At 38.9% G+C, this 20,756-nt stretch overlaps 1 protein-coding gene across 4 annotated transcripts in view; it reads left to right on the top strand.

The window, feature by feature from the left end:
• The first annotated feature begins 12,246 nt into the window (after positions 1-12,246).
• The window catches only part of LOC101708984 (axonemal dynein light chain domain-containing protein 1-like), a 51,610-nt gene continuing 43,100 nt past the window's right edge, over positions 12,247-20,756 (top strand). For 2 of the 4 annotated variants that reach the window (XM_087204251.1, XM_087204252.1), the window contains exons 1-2: positions 12,247-13,277; positions 13,686-13,789. In XM_087204251.1, coding sequence (XP_087060377.1) covers positions 13,134-13,277; positions 13,686-13,789 — 248 coding nt within the window. In that variant the 5' untranslated portion in view covers positions 12,247-13,133. The remainder of the gene's footprint in view (positions 13,278-13,685; positions 13,790-20,756) is intronic. The other 2 variants (XM_087204253.1, XM_087204254.1) reach the window with 1 other exon arrangement.

The following is a 20,756-nucleotide window of genomic DNA, read 5'->3' as shown; positions in this document are numbered from 1 at the left end:
ATTGTAATAGAATGGTATGGAGAATCACCCAAGGAATAGTTCTTTGCCTTCTTAGAAAGGTCTATTCCTGATTTCAGTGAAATGGTATCAGTATGATGAAGAGAGGCCTAGAACTGCTCATCTATGCAGATGTGGCTGTCCACCTGACCAATACTCCTGAGCCTAATTGAATGTTGCCCTTTGCAAATTCTTACAAGGGTAAAGCAGCATTAGGGACCTTGGGAAAGATTGCAAAATGGCAAAGGAAAAGAATGTCTGGAAGACAAATCTCATACAAAGACTTATCTCACCCAGCCACAGTCAAGCACCTAGGGAGCTAATTAGTCACATTAGAGGTGGAGAGAAGCAATGTCCCCATAGGCTTCTGTCTTGTTTCTTATAGGTTTGTAATGAACACCATCTGCCAGACTCGAAGTTTGGTAAGACAGAAAGACACCAGGATCAGGTTCTGTGATCCCAGAGGAGAAATGTTGGCTCAGGCTGAGCCAAAGGCCTTCTGATCTAACCTCCCCCTGCCAGGCATTACTTGCTCAAGTGTGGAGAAGAACAAGCCAGTGTTTCTGCAGCTACAAGCTCAGCTCATCCAGCCTCTGCTGCTTTGCGTGATCCTCCCAACACCCACTGTGTTCAGATCCCATTTTAAGGCCTGAGCCAGAGCTCTGGGGAAGATCTGCACCAGGGAGGACCTAGAGTGAACCATGGAAGCCCTGGCTTGATTCCTCTGTCTCCTGTTACTCTGAGTCCCAGATAAGAGCTATATGGGGAATTTTTTGCTGTCTGAAAACTCTCAAAGTTGGCTCCTATGTACTAGCATCTGTATTCAATAACTACAGTAATTAAAGTTCAATGTAGATCAATGAGAATACAGTTGGTATGATCTAGATTACACGGCTGACATTTCCATTTTATTTTTCAATCTTAGATTCCACTGGAGAAGCCCTGTTGACCTAGTCTCCAGCCTCCCTGGCATTTTTTCCAGGAGAAACAGCCACCCTCTCCTTCAGTGCCAGTCAGAGCATTGGCAGCAGTTTAGCCTGGTACCAGCAGAAACCTGGGAAGGCTCCCAAACTTCTTATCTATGATGCATTCATGAGGGCCACTGGCATCCCAGCCCGGTTCGGTGGCAGTGGGAGAGGAACAGACTTTACTCTCACCATAAGCAGCCCAGAGTCTGAAGATATTGTAGTTTATCACTTTTACCAGTATGGTAATGGGTGTCCCTCAGTGGTTCAATGTGAAACAAAAACCTCCCTGAGACCATGGTCATTATTTTGTGCATACCAGGTGTTTCCTTGATGGACAGCTGCTGTGGTATCTGCCGAATCATAATGTTTCTGCTTCAATTTGAAAATCTTGTGATTTCGCTGATAAGATTTCAACTGAATGCTGGACTTTTCCTCAGACTCAGTTCCATAACCATGTTCAGGAACAATTTCCCTGGTACTGTTATCAGATCAGACTCACATAAGTGGACACCTATAAAGATATACATTTCATGTCTAGTACAATAAGGTAACAACAACCAAGAAAATGAAATACATTATACATATGTGAGATTTACCCTACCAAAATGTTCTTTCAACAAATTACTATTACTACAACTACTACTACTACTAATGATAACGATATAGATTCCTTTCCATATGTCATAGATGAGCCAGTGCCACCAAGTGTAAGCAGCTCAAGGGATTGCAAGTTCATGCATTCTTAGTGTCCTCATGGATGCAGGAGTCACCATGATCTTTTTGTCCTGGAAAGTACCTGAGTTCCAAGCTACTTAAAGTACATTGTATTATAACAGTGGTTCCCTTTCAATCTGAAGATAGGAACCAAATCATGTAACAATCACAGAATAACAATTTGCCACAGAGCACTTTTTATCTCTATGAATGAACTGAAGCCACTGACATTTTTACTCACTAAAAGGTGAAACAAAAACACACACACCTAGTCATTCCTGCCACCCCATTCAGTAGGGGTGACAGGAATAAAATTCAGGCACAAGTAAAAGGAAATTTTAGAGTCACATATTAGGACAAAGCTTTCTTTGGTAATTCTAAAGATGTCAATTATAATGCACAAAAGACATCTTAGAGCAATGGGTATCAGATGCAGGTTACAAATACCTCCTGTGTATATTTCCTCATTTTTCCTCTCCCAAGATCTCTTTGCTCTTTAAGTCTTAAATTCTAAATAAAATCTTTATGTTAATATAATTCATGTGCGATGTAATTCATCAATTTCAATTGTGTAATTCAATGGTTTTCGTATATTCACAGAATTATGCAATCATCACAAGAATCAAATTGGAACATTTTTTTCACACCTGAAGAAACATTGTGTCTGTTAGCAGTCAGTCTACTTTTACTCACAGTTCAATTCAGCCCTATACAGGTACAAAACCAATCTACTGTTTCTATAGATTTATCTCTTATTATATGTTAGAACATCTTTTCAACTTCAACAACAATTCTCTGGAATTCTGTGTATTCAGCTTTCTGTCCCTGTAACAAAATACCTAAAAAAATACTTAACAGTTGAAAAGTTTGTTTTAGTTCACGGTTTCAAGATTTCAGTCTAGGGTCAGCGGGCACCATTGCTTTTCAGCCTATAGATAGTGAAGCAGAAACATCACAACAGCAGGGGGTGGCAGAGAAAAGCTGCTCACTTCTTGGCAGCCAGGGAGCAGAGAAAAAGATAAGAGCCAGAGAAGAAGGGGCAAGGGATAAGATATAGTACCTAGGGTCATGGCTCCATGACCACTCCACTCAACTAGGACTCAGCTCCTGAATTCTATAGGCTCTCACCAATTGTATCAAATTACTTTCTATCAGTGAGTCAGTCCATGGAGACAGAGCCCTCATGTTCCCATCACCTTTTGAAAGCTCCACCTCTGACACATGAGACTGTAGGGGCACATTTTTGATCTAAACATGGAATTCATAATATAAATAAATAAATAAAAATACATACATACATACATAATACAGTCTAAATTTTACTCTCTGTGGTCACATACACATACATGTCAGGATGGGGGAGAGAGATGGAGAGAAAGACGGGGGTTATAACCACTGTTTATAAGAAGAGGACTTCACTATCATGCCAACGGGGACTGGGGCTGGTGCTCACACCACCATTAAGCTACACAACCTCATGCAGCAGAGCAACTCAGATGCGGGAGGTGCCTCTCCTGTGGGCCAATTCATGCCACAGACTCCCAACACTGCTGCCACTTAGCATGAGCCCACACTTCAGACCTGCCCTCCATGTAACTGTGACAGTTGCTAAAGGCATGAAACAAACTTAGATGTGTTTATTCTTGTAAAAGTACTTGGGCCTTGGATAGGGTCAGGAGAACTGTAGTTCTTTTTTGACTTCCTATCTCAGCTCAGTATGCAAGAACTGTAATGTCACTAACCTCAAGGTGGCAGGAACCTGCAGCAGCTTCTTGCCAAAGGGGTGGACTTGAGTAGGGTGGAGCGTGGAGCAAGACCCTTCAGTCACTGCTCACCAGACAGCTGCCACCTCCCCTTGGCTCTTCACACACTGTTGCACCCACCAGGAAATTGCATTGTGTCCACTAGGGTGGACTTTCCCTGCAAGTCTGAGATAAAAGCTCATTTATAATCTTGCTCTCTTTACTAGGACAACTCAGTTCAGCTTCTAAGAATGAGGTGCCTCACTCAGCTCCTAGAGCTGTTAATGCTCTGATCCCTGCTGAGGACAATGCAGCTGGGTAAGATGGGGTGAGAGGGGTGAGTTCTGGGGCCCAGATGCTGCCCATGTGTCTTCTGTTCAGGTGTGAGAGGTGCAGGTTTTGTCCTCCAGGATGGGCCCTTAAGGTTGAGGGTGAGGGAAGTTCCAGAAGGAGCAGGAATGCATGCTCTGGTGAGGACTCTGCCAACTATGCAGGGAGATGGTGTGGAAGACTTCTCCAGGTCCCTTAATGCTTTGCCTCACTGGTTCCAGCCACTCTGGATGCAGAAGCAGAAGGGACAGTGAGGTAATGCAAGTGCATTGTGAGCAACCAGCCATGATGACAGGGAGAGCTGACTGACAGCACATCCTGGTCCTCCCTGTCTGCCCAGTTGTCAAGGAAACAACATAAGAACCAGAGAACTCATGCAGATTAATACAACAGAAGTGGAATAGATGTTGAAAATTTCAAATTTGGGGTATATTTTTTATAGGATTACATTTGGTCATATTCAGAAATTTGTATTTTCCACTTACTCGAGTTCTAAAATCCACATTACTATTTTTTCTTTTACTAACATCATTGAGACAGCATCCTACAGAATCTATCCTTAGGATGAATATGCTGGAAATGATTACTAATAACTTTTCCCTTTTGAGTATTCCAGTGGACTTTTATAAATTCATAATAGGCACAAGAGTATAATAACAAGAATGTTTAATTTACCTCAATTGCTGTTTTCTGGTTGAAAGCAGAGTTCTTCCAGTTTTAAAAGTGGGTTTTGAAATTCAAAAGGACAAAGTGAAATGTGGACAGTATAAAGTTTACCTCGCGGTTCTGCTGTGATGTGTGACATGAGATGAAGACCAAATTCCACATAAGGTGTTTAGGGGCAGTGATAGAATATACACCAGGTGCTTCTTTCTCAAAGGGCTGCACTCTTGAAAGAAAATTGTGAAAAATGTGTGATTCCAGAAAACTGAGAGGGCATGTATGTGGCACTCAGATGACAATCACAGAGCTTGTTACAAAGAAACCTTAAAATTCAGTGAATTAAATGTGATGAGATGTCCCTGTCTCTAGCAGAATAGCCCAGAAGGAACCAGGTGTCCATGGAAAGTAGGAGCCCTTCTCCATGAGGTCACTGGGGGAGCAGATGGTTCTGTTGCCCTCTGTCTACAACTTCCCTCTCCTTCTACATCACTGCTCCCACCATATCCACTCTTCAGCCAACACAGGAGAGAAAAATAAGAAGAGAGAACCATTCTCTTATTAGAAACAGTGAAACCCAGGCTTCTCATCAATTATAGTCCTTCTGATAATTTGAGAAATGATCCATTGAGAGGATCTGTTGATAGACTCACCTATTTTGATTATGTTTGTGTGAATTTGAAAATGCAATCCGATGAGTCTTGGAAAAAACTGTTTATGATCATAAAGTACACAGGTTGCAGCCCTTTTGAAACAGCTATTTATTATTTTATGATTGCTGTTACAAAATTGGCTGTGACTCTAAATCCTTGAAAAGAGATCTAGTTTTTCTTCAGTCCCTTTTAGTCGCTTCACTTGTTTTGGGTTTTATACAGCTTCAATGTATTAGATGCAATTTATATATGACAAACATTCATTTTCAGTATACAAGCTATTTTCTTAGTGTTTTCACCTGTTTTACCACATCAAACATTTCTGATAAGAATATAATTCAAATTTATGCTATCTTATTTGCAGTTAGACATAGAAATATTATTCTTTTCAGTTTCTCCCACCTTAATTTTGTGTTTTATTTGTTCTACATCTATATATGTTATAAACTTCAGAATAGAATTTCTGCCTGATATAGTTTTATGTGTATAAAAACTTGAGAAATAAAAGAACAAGCATATATTTATGTAGTTAATTTAGTTAATTCTATCAACTTTCTAATTTATCCTTTATTGTTCTTTTCATTTGTTTATGTAGAACTGAGTTACTTCTGGTGTCTTCTCCTCACTCCAGTACAACTCTATCTGTGTCAATGTTATGGGATCCAATGCAAAATTATGCATTTATTTTATACAAATGCTTTTTAGATCAATGAAGAGAGGAAAGTAGGAGATAAGTACTTTTTAATGATCCTTCATAGCTATGTATCTCCCGATTCCCAGCTCTCCAGTTCCTAGTACCACCTGTTGTACCTCTTGTTCCATAGTCTTTTGTATTCTAGGAATCTAATGTAGTTGAGTAATACAATGTGTTTTCTTCTGTACCTGGCATATCCTATTAAGGATAATATTTATGGTGAAACATATTGTAGAATATAGTCATGAACTGCATCATATTTTGGTCGATGACAGATCACATCTATCACCGTGGGTCCATAGGATCACAATGCAGCTGAAAAATTCATATCGCCCATTGGTGTTGTAGTCAGTGTCATAGTACACTGCACTGTCCACACACTTGTGGTGACACTGGGATAATCCAACCTACCACTTGCAGTCATATAAAAACTTACAGCACATAATACTTGATAATGATCATAAAATCATTATGTTACTAGTTTATGTATGTATTATTCTACACTTTTGGTCATTATTTTAGTGTGGTCAATGTACTTATTTAAAGCTTACTGTAAAGTAGTATGCTGTGTAAAACAGTATGCAGCCTCACGCATCTCTTCTTTCTTTTCATATTGTATTGACTGCATCACTTTCTCTCATCCTTGATATATATAGTTCATGATATTGTTTTTATCATGGCTCCTAAGAATACGAAATCCACTGCAAATGTTGGTAGTAAGAAGCTATGTCAAGTGGTTGACATGGAAACAAAGTTAAATATGATTAAGTAATACAGAGGTTGAAAATCACTATAGTTGTTGTCAGTCAGCCTTGTCCCATCCCACCATAGCAAAGACATTTACAAACAAAAGGAAAGTGACAGAAGCTGTTAAACATCTGGGTCATAAAAGCACCAAGACCAACAAAAGTTTCAGAAGGTCCAACCTGAGATATGGAGAGGCTGCTAAGGACTTAGATTGAAGGATAGACTCAGAATTATATCCCTTTCATTGTTGTGACAATCATGATCAAAGTCCAAAGTTTTCTTGCAATTTTCAAAGGAAAAGATGGACTTCAGTATGATGATCATGCTGAGTGATTTAAAAGATTCAGATATCACTCTTCATTACATCATGAGAAAGTGAGGGCCGAGTCTGTGAGTGCTGATATGAAGACAGCTGAATAATATTTGGGAGCTCCAGAGAAGCTGACTGTAGAGAACCATTATTTGGCAGAGCAAATCCTCAATATTCTGGAAAGAGATTCCTAAAATGACATTCACACATAAAGAAGCCGAGTCACTGCCAGCTTTCCCAGCTTTGAAGCACAGGCAAGTAATCTCGTTTGGGGGCAAGGTTGCAGTCAGTTTTCAGGGCAAAACTGAAACCCATTGTGATCTTAAAGCCCTGGGTCTTCAAGCATGTTAATAAGTACACAGTGTCAGTGGACTGCAGGAGTCATAAAGTTGTGGATAGTCCAGCTCTTCTTGCAAGATGCCCTCCTAAGCTGCTTTGCCATTAAAATGGAGAAGTGCTGTTGACACAATAAACAACGTCCCTTGAGAATTGCACTTTTTGGTGACAGTGCTCCTGCATGTCTTCCTTTCTTGGTAGTCTTTATTCCCATAGAAAGTGATATTTCTTTCTCCAAACACTATCTCTTCAATGGAACCAATGGATCAAGCAGGTATAGCACACCAGGAAATGGGCAGCCTGTAGGCAAGAGTATCACTATTATTGAACCCTGTGGCACATGCTCAGAGAGTCATATGCCACAGAACCTGGGGAAATGAATATAAATTTAAGACTAAAAGGTGTTTTTTCACTTGGCCCAAAATCTTAGAAATTATTCTGCAGATTAATTTTATTTTTGAAGAGTATTACAGTAATAGTACACCCTATATAACATTTTCTATTTGCAAAGAGTTGTTTGCAACACAATCCAAATGTACACCTAAGTGCAGGAGAAACATTTCAGTGGGTTGGAAATGCAGAGAATACAACTTATCCTGTAGTTCATCATCAATATATTATTTGTTATCTAGTAAGAAAACTAAAGAAAAATTTATGAAGAACCCCCAAAATATATCTGCCAACCCAAACCTAAGCCTACTTTACCTATTAGGACCTGAATCGTGGGGCCTCCAAAATCTGGAATAACTGCAGGTGAGCATGTACAATATTTGTCTTTTATTTTTCAAGCTGAAAGTATCCTCTGAAGCCCAGTGTCACCTCTTCAGGAAACCAATTATCAAAATTGAGTCAAAAAGAGAAAACCAAAGTAGACCAACACTCATTGAAGAGAAGTGTGTTCGTCATCTTTTCATTACTGTGACAAAACACCTAAGGTAATCAGTTTAAAGGGGAAAGGTTTACCAGGGCTCGCAGTGGTGTAGGTTTTGGCCCATGGTTGACTGGCTTCATTGTTCTTGGGCCTGTGGTGAGGCAGTACATTGTGATGAGGGGCACATGGCAGAGGAAAGCTGCTCACCTTGTGGATCCAAAAGGGAGAGAAAAAGGATGAGACCAGGGTGTTTCAATTCCCTTCAGAGGTCTTCCCATGACACAAAACCTCTCACAGGCCCCCTGTTTTAAGTTCCCACCTCTCCCAGTAGCATCATGGATGGGGAGCAAGCCTGCAGCACACTGACTTTGGGGGACATTCTGGGTCCAGACTAGAGCAAGAAGGAAGTCAAAATATAACCTCATTTTAATGCACCCCAGGATCAAATAGTTTTAGAGAAAAATCATATCAAATCTTGAAAGAATCAAAAATTCAAAAAGTAATCCTATTTTTAGTAGAACATGTTTACAGTACATAATGTTTACATTAATCCTAGGGATTAACAGATCTTGTTCTTTTTATTCCCCTTCGCCTCCCCCTCTCCTCACTCCCACCATCACTGGATCCCCTTCCCCATTTTTATCATCATCATCATCATCATCATCATTATTATTGATCATATTTGTGACAATAATGATTCCATTTACTGTGGGAAGCTGGGACATACACATGACACATCTTATTTCTTTTTACATCCCCTTCCTCTCGCCCTCCATCTGTTGGTTCTCTTCTTATTTGAAAAGATCTCTCTCCCTTTTTCCTTTTATCTGTCTTTCACTTTGCTCTTTCTCCATAGTACCTATCTCCCCACTGAGAGAAGCCATGCGGTACTTAGGTGTATGTGTCTGATTTATGTAACTTAACATTATGTTTTCAAGTTGCATGTTTCTAAAAGCTTGTTCATAGCAGGAGGAAGGATAACAAGCTTTCCAATTTATTTTAATTTTCTTTTTATTAGGAATGTAGTCTATATAATCAAAAAGGAATAAAGAATAAAAATATATTTTAAATTAAAACTCTGATATCCAAACCCAACCAATATAGTGCAAGAAAAGAAATTGCAAGCCAATATTAATTATAATTAAGCCAAATATCCTGAGTAAGATAATATAAAATTTACTATAAATAGCATGTTGAAAGATTTTAGCTTAAGGATTTATTAAAGTATTTTATCAATATAAACTACTATGTTAAGACCGGCATGTACTGCATAACAATGTTTCCATCGGTGGCAGACCAGGTGTACCCTGATGGATGGTCCCACAGATGATATCACCTGGTGATGTCTCAGCCATCTTAATTTGCATAAATCCACTCTATGATGTTTGGAAAGTAACAAAACTGCTTCATGTTAGATTTCTAACAGCTTACACATTTTTGAAATTACGCATGACTGAAGTTTACAAAGTACAATCAGCTGGGCGAGGTTAGGTGGCAGAGACCTGTAATTCCAGTGGCTGAGAAGGTTGACTCAGGAAGATCACAAGTTTGAGCCCAGGCTGGGAAACACCTCGTCTCAAAATTACAAAAGAGGAAAGACTGGGGAAGAAGTTGAATGTACAGGGTTTGGGTTCAGTCCACTCTTTTTGCCTGTCATTTTTAGTCATTGGCAGAATGTGCCCATAGTTCCTAAGGAGCTGGAGAGTTAGATCGTATCAGTCTGATCTCTGAAGCCAGGAGGACACCGTGTCTGTGGGCAAGTGTGAGTCTGATAGACTGTGGGGAACACAGGTTTGTACTTTTTCCACCTGGATGAGGACCACTTTGATCCCTATCCTCCTGACACCCAGCAGTGTGACTAGTTCATACTCCAGGGACGAGGTCCACGGTCCCTTTCCTTCATTAGAAAGGTCCTGTTCAAGTGTAGGTACCTCGTGAGTCATTTCCTCAGACCTGCACAGGACATGGATGTCGCTGAATGTGAGGGCAGAACTGGGTTTCAGACAATTCCGTCCGTTGTTGACCATTAGGTCATGCTGAAACTTGCATAATTGTTCATTGCCCTAAGGACGGGAGTCTACTGGAAAAATGGGCAGTGGGAAAGGTATGAAATTATTCCCAGGTGAAAACAGTATATATGACAATGAATAAGGAAGCAGCAATTATAATGCCTAGGACCAGTCTGCAGCCCTGAACATTGTATCCAAACACATGCTGAGCCCTCTGTGTCATCACTGTTGCTCACGTTCCCCCTCTTGTGGTCATGTGTGGAGAGAAACCATGAAGAGTTTTCTTGTTCTGTGACAGCACCGTTTTTAATATATTATGTACGAATTTCTTTCTTGCACATTTCAAACCATTTTTTGTTGTTTGCTTCTTTGTTGAAATACAACAATCGTAAGTGTTTTTCAGGCACTGGAAATTAACTTGCTAGTGCCTGCTGGTCCGCTGCCCTGGTAGCTAGACCCTGGGATTCCGAGACTATGGCCTACTTAATCATTTTCTTCTCTATATTTATTGAAACGATGCTGTGACTTAGCACACACTGAAAATCCGAGAGAGTAGGGATTGTTTTTCACCGCTCCCTTTCTTCTCCCGGCATCGCCGAAGGCAGCCCCTATTGAGCGTTGCTAGGGCTCGGGGTCCTAGGTTCCTATGATGACACAAGGCATTCCGGGAAAAGGCGAGGCTGCCGGCGCCTGGCGGGAAACACAACTTGCTGGTACCGGTTGCAAGTGTCCCTTTCCCATCGGTTTAAATGAAGAAAGGATGAAAGCCTTTAGCGCTGCGAGACCCCTGAGTCCGTGAGGGCAGTGCTTGTGGGAGAGGGTGGGGTCCCTAACTGACTGCCTAGAGCGCGCCACCGAGCTGCCGGCGGCCAGTGTGTAGGGTCAGCGGGTAGGGTGTGCGGGTGTGTCCTTCCCGGCCTGTGCTGGCACCCTGACGCCCCTGCAAACTTCTGAGTCAGGACAGATGGGCTGAGAGATCACAGAGGTCTCTGAAAGAGGGTAAACCACGGAAGAGGGATTCTGAAACCCCAATCTAAACATAAGCGCTTTAACGAGTCTTTGTTTTGTTTTACCTACAGGACGGTGTAGTAACCTGAAAGTGCCAGTAGCACAATGATTTATTTCTGAGTTATCTTTCTGGAGGAATATGTCACATTACAAAAAAGAGTGACAGGAAGCATATTGTGTCTCTCCCCAAAACGCCAACCTCACCGTTAAACTCCCCAGCATCTTATGACCCTAGGAAGTCAAAAGTATTTGCCATCAAGGATCCCAAAGACAAATGTTTAAGTCTTTACTGGGTGTGGTGGCACAGGCCTGTAATCCCAGCACTCTAGGAGGCTGAGGTAGGAGGAACCTAAATTCCAGCCCATTTTAGGCAGTTTAGCGACTTATCAAACACTATCTCAAAAAACAAACCAATCAAAATAAAACAAAATAAAAGAGGGCTGGCAATGCAGCTCAGTGCAAAGGCCCTGGATTTGATCCCCAGTAGCATGCCACCCCCCCACCTGCCAAATAACAGCCACTGACAAATTACAATCCTATATTTTCCTTATCCTTTTTTTTTTTCTGAGAAGTCTCTGTATTGGCCAAGCTTGATCCCAGTGATCCTCTGACACAGCCTCCCTGTTTCAAAAGCAAAAACCAAAAAATAGTGGAGACAGTATAACACATGCAAGTTAGTACAGAATGACTGTATCAGGTTTTAGTAGTTTTTCTAAATGAGAGTATTTAAACCCAGCACTCTGGGAAGCTGGGGCAGGAGGATGGCACATTGGAGCCCAAACTCAGCAATTTAGCAAGACCCTGTCTCAAAAAAAAAAAAAAAAAAATTAAACAGGCCTACGGGGATGTGGCTCAAGAAGGCCCTGAGTTAAATCTTCAGTACTTCAACATACAGAATATATTGATATAGATAGATACGTAGATATAATTGCAGATCTGTACCAGAATAAGAATCAGCTAGAGTCACCCCTCCCATTGTTAGGAGAAAGCTTTGTCTAACCTCACCTTCCCTAGTTTTTAGGGGAGATTTGCTAAGGTCCCACCCAGCACGACCCCCCCCCCCTTTTCTCTTTCTCACTGTTAATCAACTTGTGACTACATACCTTATGTAGCAAAAAGGATTTTACAGGGTGATAAAGGTTCAGGACCCTGAGATGCAGAAAATCCTGGGTTGTCAGAGAGAGCCCAACCTAGTCACCAGAATCTTTAAAAGTGGAAAAGGTAGTCTCTCTCTCTCTCTCTCAATTTGATAATATAAACCATCAAGGTTTTTGTTTTAAATCAAAGTTTCCTTATAGAAATTAATGTCAATTGTTCTCTGAGGGAGGCATTAAAAATGGTGGCAGCTCAGCCCTACTGACTGAATTCATAGAAGGCCTTTTCCAACCTTAGACCTCCTAACCATTTTTTTCATTTCTCTGCCCTAGTTAAGCTGAGTAGAACATTTTTACTGTTTTTATGGCAATGATTTGCTCAGATTGTTCCACTTTTAATTTCCCACCATCCCAGATCTACTTTTAATTTTCTTTTGGCTGGAGGTTGAACCCTGGGTTTTGTGTATTCCAGTTAAGCAGTCTATCATGAGCTATATTCCAGTTCCTACTTTTATTTTTGAACCCAATTCAGATCCCTCCCAACCTAAGTTCAATGCAATTATCTTCGCCTTTAAGTTTATATAAGAAAAATTATTAAATAATCTAGCAGTTTGGAGAAGAGGCTTCTTTTGTCATTTTTACATCAAAGGAAAAGCAGATGCTCATTCCCATCATCTTAAGGCTATCCCAGTTAATTAAGTGAAGTGAGTGTAATTTTCAACGTTGAATTTTGTATAATTCAGGTTTATCTTTTCACCTGAGGTTTTGAACCTGTGTCTGATGTGATGTGAATAGGACAGCCCATATATTTCTCTTATGCAGTGTTTTAAGTGTTACTTGTTACTATTCTTGTCAATTAGAAGGAGTGTTTCTCTCTTTTAGAAACAGATAGATGAGGATGATAAGGCATTCTAGGATGCTCCATTGAAAAAACTACAATAAGAGCTTTTCTTTTTCATTACCTTCTTAGGACTTCCTGAAATAAGGGAGAAAAAACAATATGGTGGACAGTTCCAAATCCCTTCCTACTTCCCTTCAGAATGAGTTCATCCCTGAGGAAGTTCTGCTTTCTCTGAGCTATGCAACCAGTGCTGGTCCTTGTCTGGAAAATTTACTGCCTTCTATGAAAGTTAAAACCCCTAAGGTGTGAGTGTATGTATGTAGAGTACTTGGGAACATTATCTTTTTGTTATCTGCTTCATTAAGTGTGAGCATATATTAGGTATTCCAGATGGTCTTAAAATTTTTTTGAAAGTAATTTTCTAGATTGAAAGCTTAGATCTTTTACACCAATATTTCCAAGGCTTATTTCCATTAACCTGTTTTTATGTAAATTTACTAAAATGATTATTACTACTCATCAGTCTTGATATATTCATTCATTATGGAATTATCATAGTTTCAGTTTTGTCCACGTTATTGAATAAGTTCTTTCTTTCTTTATTCCATAGAGTATCCAAATTCCCCTAATGTAACTATTCAAAATCAGTTAATATTTCATTTGACTAATGCACCCTCTGCTGAACATTTATGTGTTTTTGCTTTTTCCCAGGGTACCCTTCCACGTGCTGTAGACCATCTCTGGCAGCACCCTATTCGAAGGAATAAATTCAAATACCTGATTGACCATCCTGTCTCCCTAACAGGAACTGCAAGGTAAAGAAGGAAGAGGTCAGGATAGAGGCAGATAAATAGAGTTGTCTTCTCATTTCATATGATATCCTTTGTAGGGGTAAGATTGAAAATATAAAATCATTGATTATAAGACAGGCTGTATCTTTAGTATATCAGAATACAATCTAGAAGGACAAACGATCACCATTTTGTGTGTGGTCATCGTCAATATGATAGCTATAGGGCTGGGGATTTAGCTCAGTGGCACTATGTGCCTGCCTTGCAAATGCAAGGTCCTGAGTACCAAAAAAAAAAAAACAAAGAAAGAAAAAGAAAGAAAGAAAGAAAGATGATAGCTCTAAATGCAGACTGTACATGCTTAATTTTTTTGCATGCATTTGTAATAATTGTCTTAATACTGTCCTATTCCTTGTTTTTCTCTGTTAAAATGGATAGGGTCTGTAGGCAGAATTACTTTATAATGCATTTTTTTGAGTACTGGGGATTGGACCTTGCCTTCACACTGAGCTACATCCCATCCCTTTAAAAAAATTTTTATTTTGTAATTGGTGTCACTAAGTTGTCCATGCTTGGATTAAGCTTGTGATGCTGCTGTCTCAGCCTTCCAGAGTGCTGGGATTGTAGGCATATGCCACCATAACAGGTGGTGGGATGCTTTTGGTGCCTCCTTTTTTTTTGTACATCATAGAAAAAACATAGCTTCATGACATGGAAAACCTTGAAGGACAAGTGTTTAACTCTTGGTTCTCTTCAAAGGGAACCCTTAACTTTACGTGATTTCAGATCAAATCAGGAAATACTGTTTGTTTTTTTTGAATGATTCGAAGCATACTCTAAACGTCAATTTTTTTTTCCTGTGAAGATTTTGACCTGTTCACTTTCTAAGTATAGTTTTTTTGTTGTTTTTCCAGTACCAGGAATTGAACTCAGGACCTTGTGCTTTCGAGGTAGGCCCTGGAACCACTGAGCTAAATCCCAGGCCCCTACTTATTGTTTATCTATGGATTTTCTCCCTATGCACACCTCTCTATATGTCACTTTCTTTTTGTTTGTTTGCTTTTTCCTGTCATTTTCATCTGAAAGGGTTACCATAGTTAGATAAGTTATCTAGGGTTTCTGAAGTTACTTTTCTCATCTGTAAGAAAGGGAGTGATAGACTTTTTCAGTTTTGTGTGCCTTCCAAGGATATTGTAAAGCACAAATGAGATAATGGATGCAAGAGCACTTGTAAAACCATTAGTGTGATATCTAAGTATAAGATGTTATTACTCAGCTATGTGTCAGTGCTAGAAAGAGTGGCAGAAAGGTAGCCAATTTTGACTTTTATGCCCTGAGCTGTAGTATCATAAGGTACATGTACTTTGTTTTGTGCCTTCAGATCATGGGTATATTTAGTATTAATTAGTAATTATGAAATGTTGGAAGTACTTTGAAAAATTAATTAGCTGTTTCAGAATGCAACAGTAAACTGACATTAAAGTTTTGATGTCAAATGACTTCTGAGTGGGAATTTTTTAAATGTGAAGATTAGGTCTGCAGATAATGCTCCCTGCCCACTTGCTAAAATACCCTCACTTTAATCCCAGAACTTTTGATGGCATACCTCACATGGCAGAGAGGACTTTAGAAAGGGCTGGAGATGTAGCTCAGCATAGAGAGCTTGCCTAGCATGTTCAAGGTCCTGGGTTCAATTTCAAATATGGTGAAAGGGAAAAGAAAAAAAAAAGCAATTGGATACAAGCATCTGGGACTTCTAGTGACAACTCAGCTGACCACTATCTAGAAAACAGGGATCTCAGTCTTACAATTTCAAGGAACTGAATTCTGTTAAACACTGATGATCACAGATATGGATCTTCCTGTAGTGCATCCAGACAGAAACAGCCCTGTCAGCACCTTGATTTTAGCCTGGTGAGACCTGCATTAGCCCTCTGACCTGCAGAACTGGGATAATAAATCTGTGTTGCTTAAACTAAGTTTGCAGTAACTCATTATGGCAGAAATATGCATATGCCCAATTAGTTGTAACAAGAGGAAACTTGCCCAGCAATCTCAAACAGCCAGAGCACAGCAATAAAATACCAATGACAAAGTGAACATTTTTGTAAGCTCTGTGAGACCTCAATGCAAAAATAAATCACTGTACTTATTTCAAGGAGGAAAAAGCTAAAGGTATAAACCTGAGTGTTTATAAAATCTTTGGAAGGGTTAAAGGAGTTGGTATAAGCAGTTTCCATTGGAAAAGCTCCCAGTTTGTGCAGAGATAACTCCATAAAGAAGCAACTCCCTCCAAAGCAGCCACAAGAGCTCTTGTTCAAGAATGTACCCCTCTAAGCAGACATTTGTCCAAAGTGCGTACAATTAATTTATTTATTACTGTTTTTCCTTTGTGCCCTTTTCTCTCTCTCTACCTCTTTCTCTCTTTCTTTTTTTCTTCTTTCTCTTCCATCTCCTTCCTCCCTCCTCTTCCTCCTCTTTCTCCTTCTTGCTCCATAGAGTTTTCTTTCTTTCTTTTTTCCTGTCTCTATACTGCCCTGGGAAGAAATTACAGAAATTAGTAACATAGATCAGGACAAGAGTAGATAAAATTATGAGAGGATCATGTGGAAGGCATCTAGTGTAACTGGTAAAGTTTGATCTTGTAATATGGTTGGTAATTACAAGGATATATATCTCAGAATAAATATTTGAATTATAGAGTTTTAAAATTTTTGCCCCAAAATTTAAAAATACTAATCAGAAAGAGTGCTTAAAATGTTGCTGGATATGTATTCAACATAAAATCATTCCTATACACAGGTAATCATCAATCAGAATACAGTAAAAGATCTCATTTACAATAGCAAAAACCAACACTTTCAGATATCTTGAAAGGCACATAGGGAAAAAAAATCTATCAAAAAGCAAGAGCTGAGTGAATCCTCCCTCCACCCCAGTACCAGGGCTCTAACTTAGGACCTTGTACTCACAAGGCAGGTGTTGTGCCACTGAGTGTTCAGAAAATGTTCAAATGGGAAGGGGAACAAGGGAGGAGGGAGGGAAAAAGAAAGGAAGGGATAAGAAAAAAAGTGAAAATAGAAGGAAAAAGTGGAAACAAAGCTTTTGTACATAGGAAGGGGAGGGGGCTTAAGGGGGTAATGGGATAAAATAAAATAAAATTTATTAAAAAAATAAAACAAAATCCAAACTTTCATTAAAAAAAGAAGACCCGAGTGAATAGAAATGTACCATAGAGGAGAACTAGGGAAGAAAACTAATTTATCCCAGGGATGCAAGGATGGTTCAACATCCATAAATCAATAAATGTAATACAGTATATTAACACAGTCAAGGACAAAATCCACATGATCATCTCAATAGACACAGAAAAAGCATTTGACAAAATCCAACACCCATTCATGATAAAAATGCTACAGAAAATTGGAATAGAAGGGCTTTATCTCAACCTGATTAAGGCTATCTATGAAAAACCAACAGCCAACATCATACTAAATGGTCAAAAACTAAAAACTTTCACGCTAAAATCAGAAACAAGACAAGGATGCCCAATATCACCACTCCTGTTCAATATTATTCTGGAAACATTAGCCATAGCAATTAGAAAAGAGAAAGAAATAAAAGGAATAAAGATAGGAAAGGAAGAAGGGAAACTGTCATTTTTTGCCGAAGATATGATACTTTACATAGAAGATCCAAAAAACTCAGTCAAAAGTCTTCTAGACCTAATGGACAGATTCAGTAGAGTAGCTGGATACAAAGTCAACACTCAAAAAACAATAGCCTTCTTATGTGCAAATAGCAGACCCACTGAAAGAGAAATTTGGGAAATAATTCCTTTTACAATAGCATCTAAAAAAATGAAATATCTAGGAATCAACCTAACAAAGGAAGCAAAAGACCTCTGCACTGAAAACTACAGCTCTCTGAAAAAGGAGATCGAAGAGGATATAAGAAAATGGAAAGATATCCCTTGTTCCTGGGGAGGAAGAACCAATATAGTGAAAATGGCCATACTTCCAAAACTGCTATATACATTCAATGCAATGCCAATTGAAATTCCAATAATATACTTCACAGAGCTAGAGAAAACAATCCAAAAATTCATTTGGAACCAGAAGAAACCTAGAATAGGAAGAGCAATTCTAGGTAACAGAGACATGGCTGGGAGTATCACAATCCACTACTTGAAACTATACTACAAAGCTACTGTGATAAAAACAGCATGGTACTGGCAAAGAAATAGACCCGAAGATCAGTGGAATAGATTAGAGGATGCAGAAACAACTTCAGACATACTCAGCCACCTCATTTTTGACAAAGGAGCCAACCACCCTCATTGGAGGAAAGATAGCCTATTTAATAAATGGTGTTGGAAAAACTGGATTTCAATCTGCCAAAGATTAAAACTAGGCCCATACCTATCACCATGCACTAAACTAAGATCAAAGTGGATTAAAGATCTAAATATTAGGCCAGAAACACTAAACTTGCTGGAAGATAAGTTAGGTAGAACTCTTGATGATCTTGGCATAGGAAAAGACTTTATGAACAAACCTTCAGTAGCACAGGAGCTAGCACAAAGAATCAACAACTGGGATCTCATCATATTAAAAAGCTTCTGCACTGCAAGAGAAACTACCAACAGAGCTAAGAGACAACCTACAATGTGGGAAGAAATATTTAGCAGCTGTACCTCAGACAAAGGTCTACTATGGAGAATATATAAAGAACTGAAAAAAATCAGACCCCCCAAATTCAAAGGCCCAATTCAAAGATGTGCATCCGAAATGAACAGACATTTCTCAAAGAAGTAAAAACAGCAAATAAATAAATTAAAAAATGTTCAGCATCACTGGTCATTTGAGAGATGCAGATGAAAACAAGACAGATTCCACCTCACACCAAAAAGATTGGCTGCTATCAAGAAATCAACCAATAACAAATGCTGGCAGGGGTGTGGAGAGAAAGGAACCCTTCTCCATTGTTGGTGGGAATGGAGATTGGTGCAACCACTGTACAAATCAGTATGGAGATACCTCAAAGAAGTAGGACTACAGGTCCCATTTGACCCAGCTATTTCCCTACTGGGTATCTTCCCCAAAGAATTCAAAGAATCATACCACAGCAATATATGTGCACCTATGTTTATAGTGGCACAGTTTGTAATAGCTAAAGCTTGGAAACAGCCCAAGTGCCCATCGACTGGAAACTGGATAAAGAAGATGTGGTTTTTCTATAAAATGGAGTACTACTCAGCCATAAAGAATGAGACTCTAGAGACATTTATAGCTAAATGGATGCATATTGAGGCCATACTCTTAAGTGAAATAAATAGGACACATGTGTAAATACCGAATAGTTTCTCTAGTGTGAGAAATTGAAAGTGTAAATAAGGATGAAAATGATTAAAATGAATAATTGATAATTTGAAATAAGAAAAGTTCTGAGGGTTAGGGGATGGTGTGAGGGGAAGGGGAAAGGGAAGAAGGGAAAGGAAAAATTATGAGAAAGTAAAAGAAACAGAATCAAACTCTGTGTAAATATGGAAGGGTGGAGGGGGTAAAGGGTGCACAGGTAATGGGAGAAAAAATAAAAACTAAGATACATCATGTTCTGGTACAAACACCCAATGATAAATGTAAATATATTTCATACCTAAAATGTACATATATATATATTTATATATATATAAATATATATATATAAATTAAAAAAGGAGAACACAGGCTTGAAAGAAAAAATATTGAAAACTACAATACTTTGAAAAATATCAAAGAGAATATCAGAAAATGGAAAGATATCCCTTGTTCATGAATAGGCAGAACTAATAGAGTAAAAATGGTCATACTTCCAAAATCAATATACAGATTTAGTGGAATCACAATGAAAATGCCAGTAAAATGCCTTACACAAATAAAGAAAACAATCCTAAAATTCATTTGGAACCACAAGAGACCTTGAATAGCAAAAGCAATTCTGGGCAACAAGGGCAAGGCAGAAAGCATCACAATCCCCAATTTGAAGTTATACTACAAAACTATTGTGGTAAAAACAACATGGTACTGGCAAAAAAACAGATACAAGGATCAGTGGAACAGAACAGAAGATGCAGAAAGCACTCCAAGCACACTCAGCTATCTTACCTTTGTCAAAGGGGTGAAACAACTTCACTGGAAGAAAGATAGCCTCTTTAATAAGTGGTGCTGGAAAATTGGCTTGCCACATGCCAAAGACTGAAACTAGACCCATATCTCTCACCATGCACTGAGGTAAAATAAAAATAGATAAAAAATCTAAATATAAAAACAGAAACACTAAATCTTCTAGAAGAGAGAAGAAGTGGAAGTCTTGAAGACATAGGTGTAGGCAGACTTTATGAACAAAACCTGAGATACACAGGAAATATTACAAAGAATCAACAACTAGGACCATATCAGATTGAAAAGATTTTGCACAACAAGAGAAACCACCGATGCAGTGAAGAGACAACCCATAATGTAGAAAAAATTCTTACCAGTCCTCAGGCAAAGGACTAATATCTAGTATATATACAGAACTCAAAATAATCAGACCACCTTAAATTTTAAAGACCCAATCCAAAAATGAGCATCTGAAATCAACAGACACTTCTCAGGTGAAGATGTACAAACAGAAACAAATTATGAAAATGCTCAACATCACTGGTCATTTGAGAAATGAGATTCCATCTCACTCTACACAGAATGGCTATCATCAGGAAATCAACCACTAACAAATGCTGTTGAGGCTGTGGCAAAAAAGAACCGTTCTTTATTGCTGATGGGAGTGTAGTCTGATACAACACTATGGAAATCAGTATGGCAATTCCTCAAAAAATTAAAAATAGAAGTCCCATTTGACTCTGCTGTTCCCTTTCTAGGTATCTTCCTGAAAGAGTTAAAAGCACCATACCACAGTGATACATGCATACCCATGTTTATAGCAGCACAACTTATAACAGCTAAATCTT

This window comes from Heterocephalus glaber, unplaced genomic scaffold, assembly GCF_053883595.1.
Source record: "Heterocephalus glaber isolate CG9 unplaced genomic scaffold, H.glaber_assembly_v1.0 deba00000470, whole genome shotgun sequence".
NCBI lineage: Eukaryota > Metazoa > Chordata > Mammalia > Rodentia > Bathyergidae > Heterocephalus > Heterocephalus glaber.
This window is presented reverse-complemented; position numbering and strand designations above follow the sequence as displayed.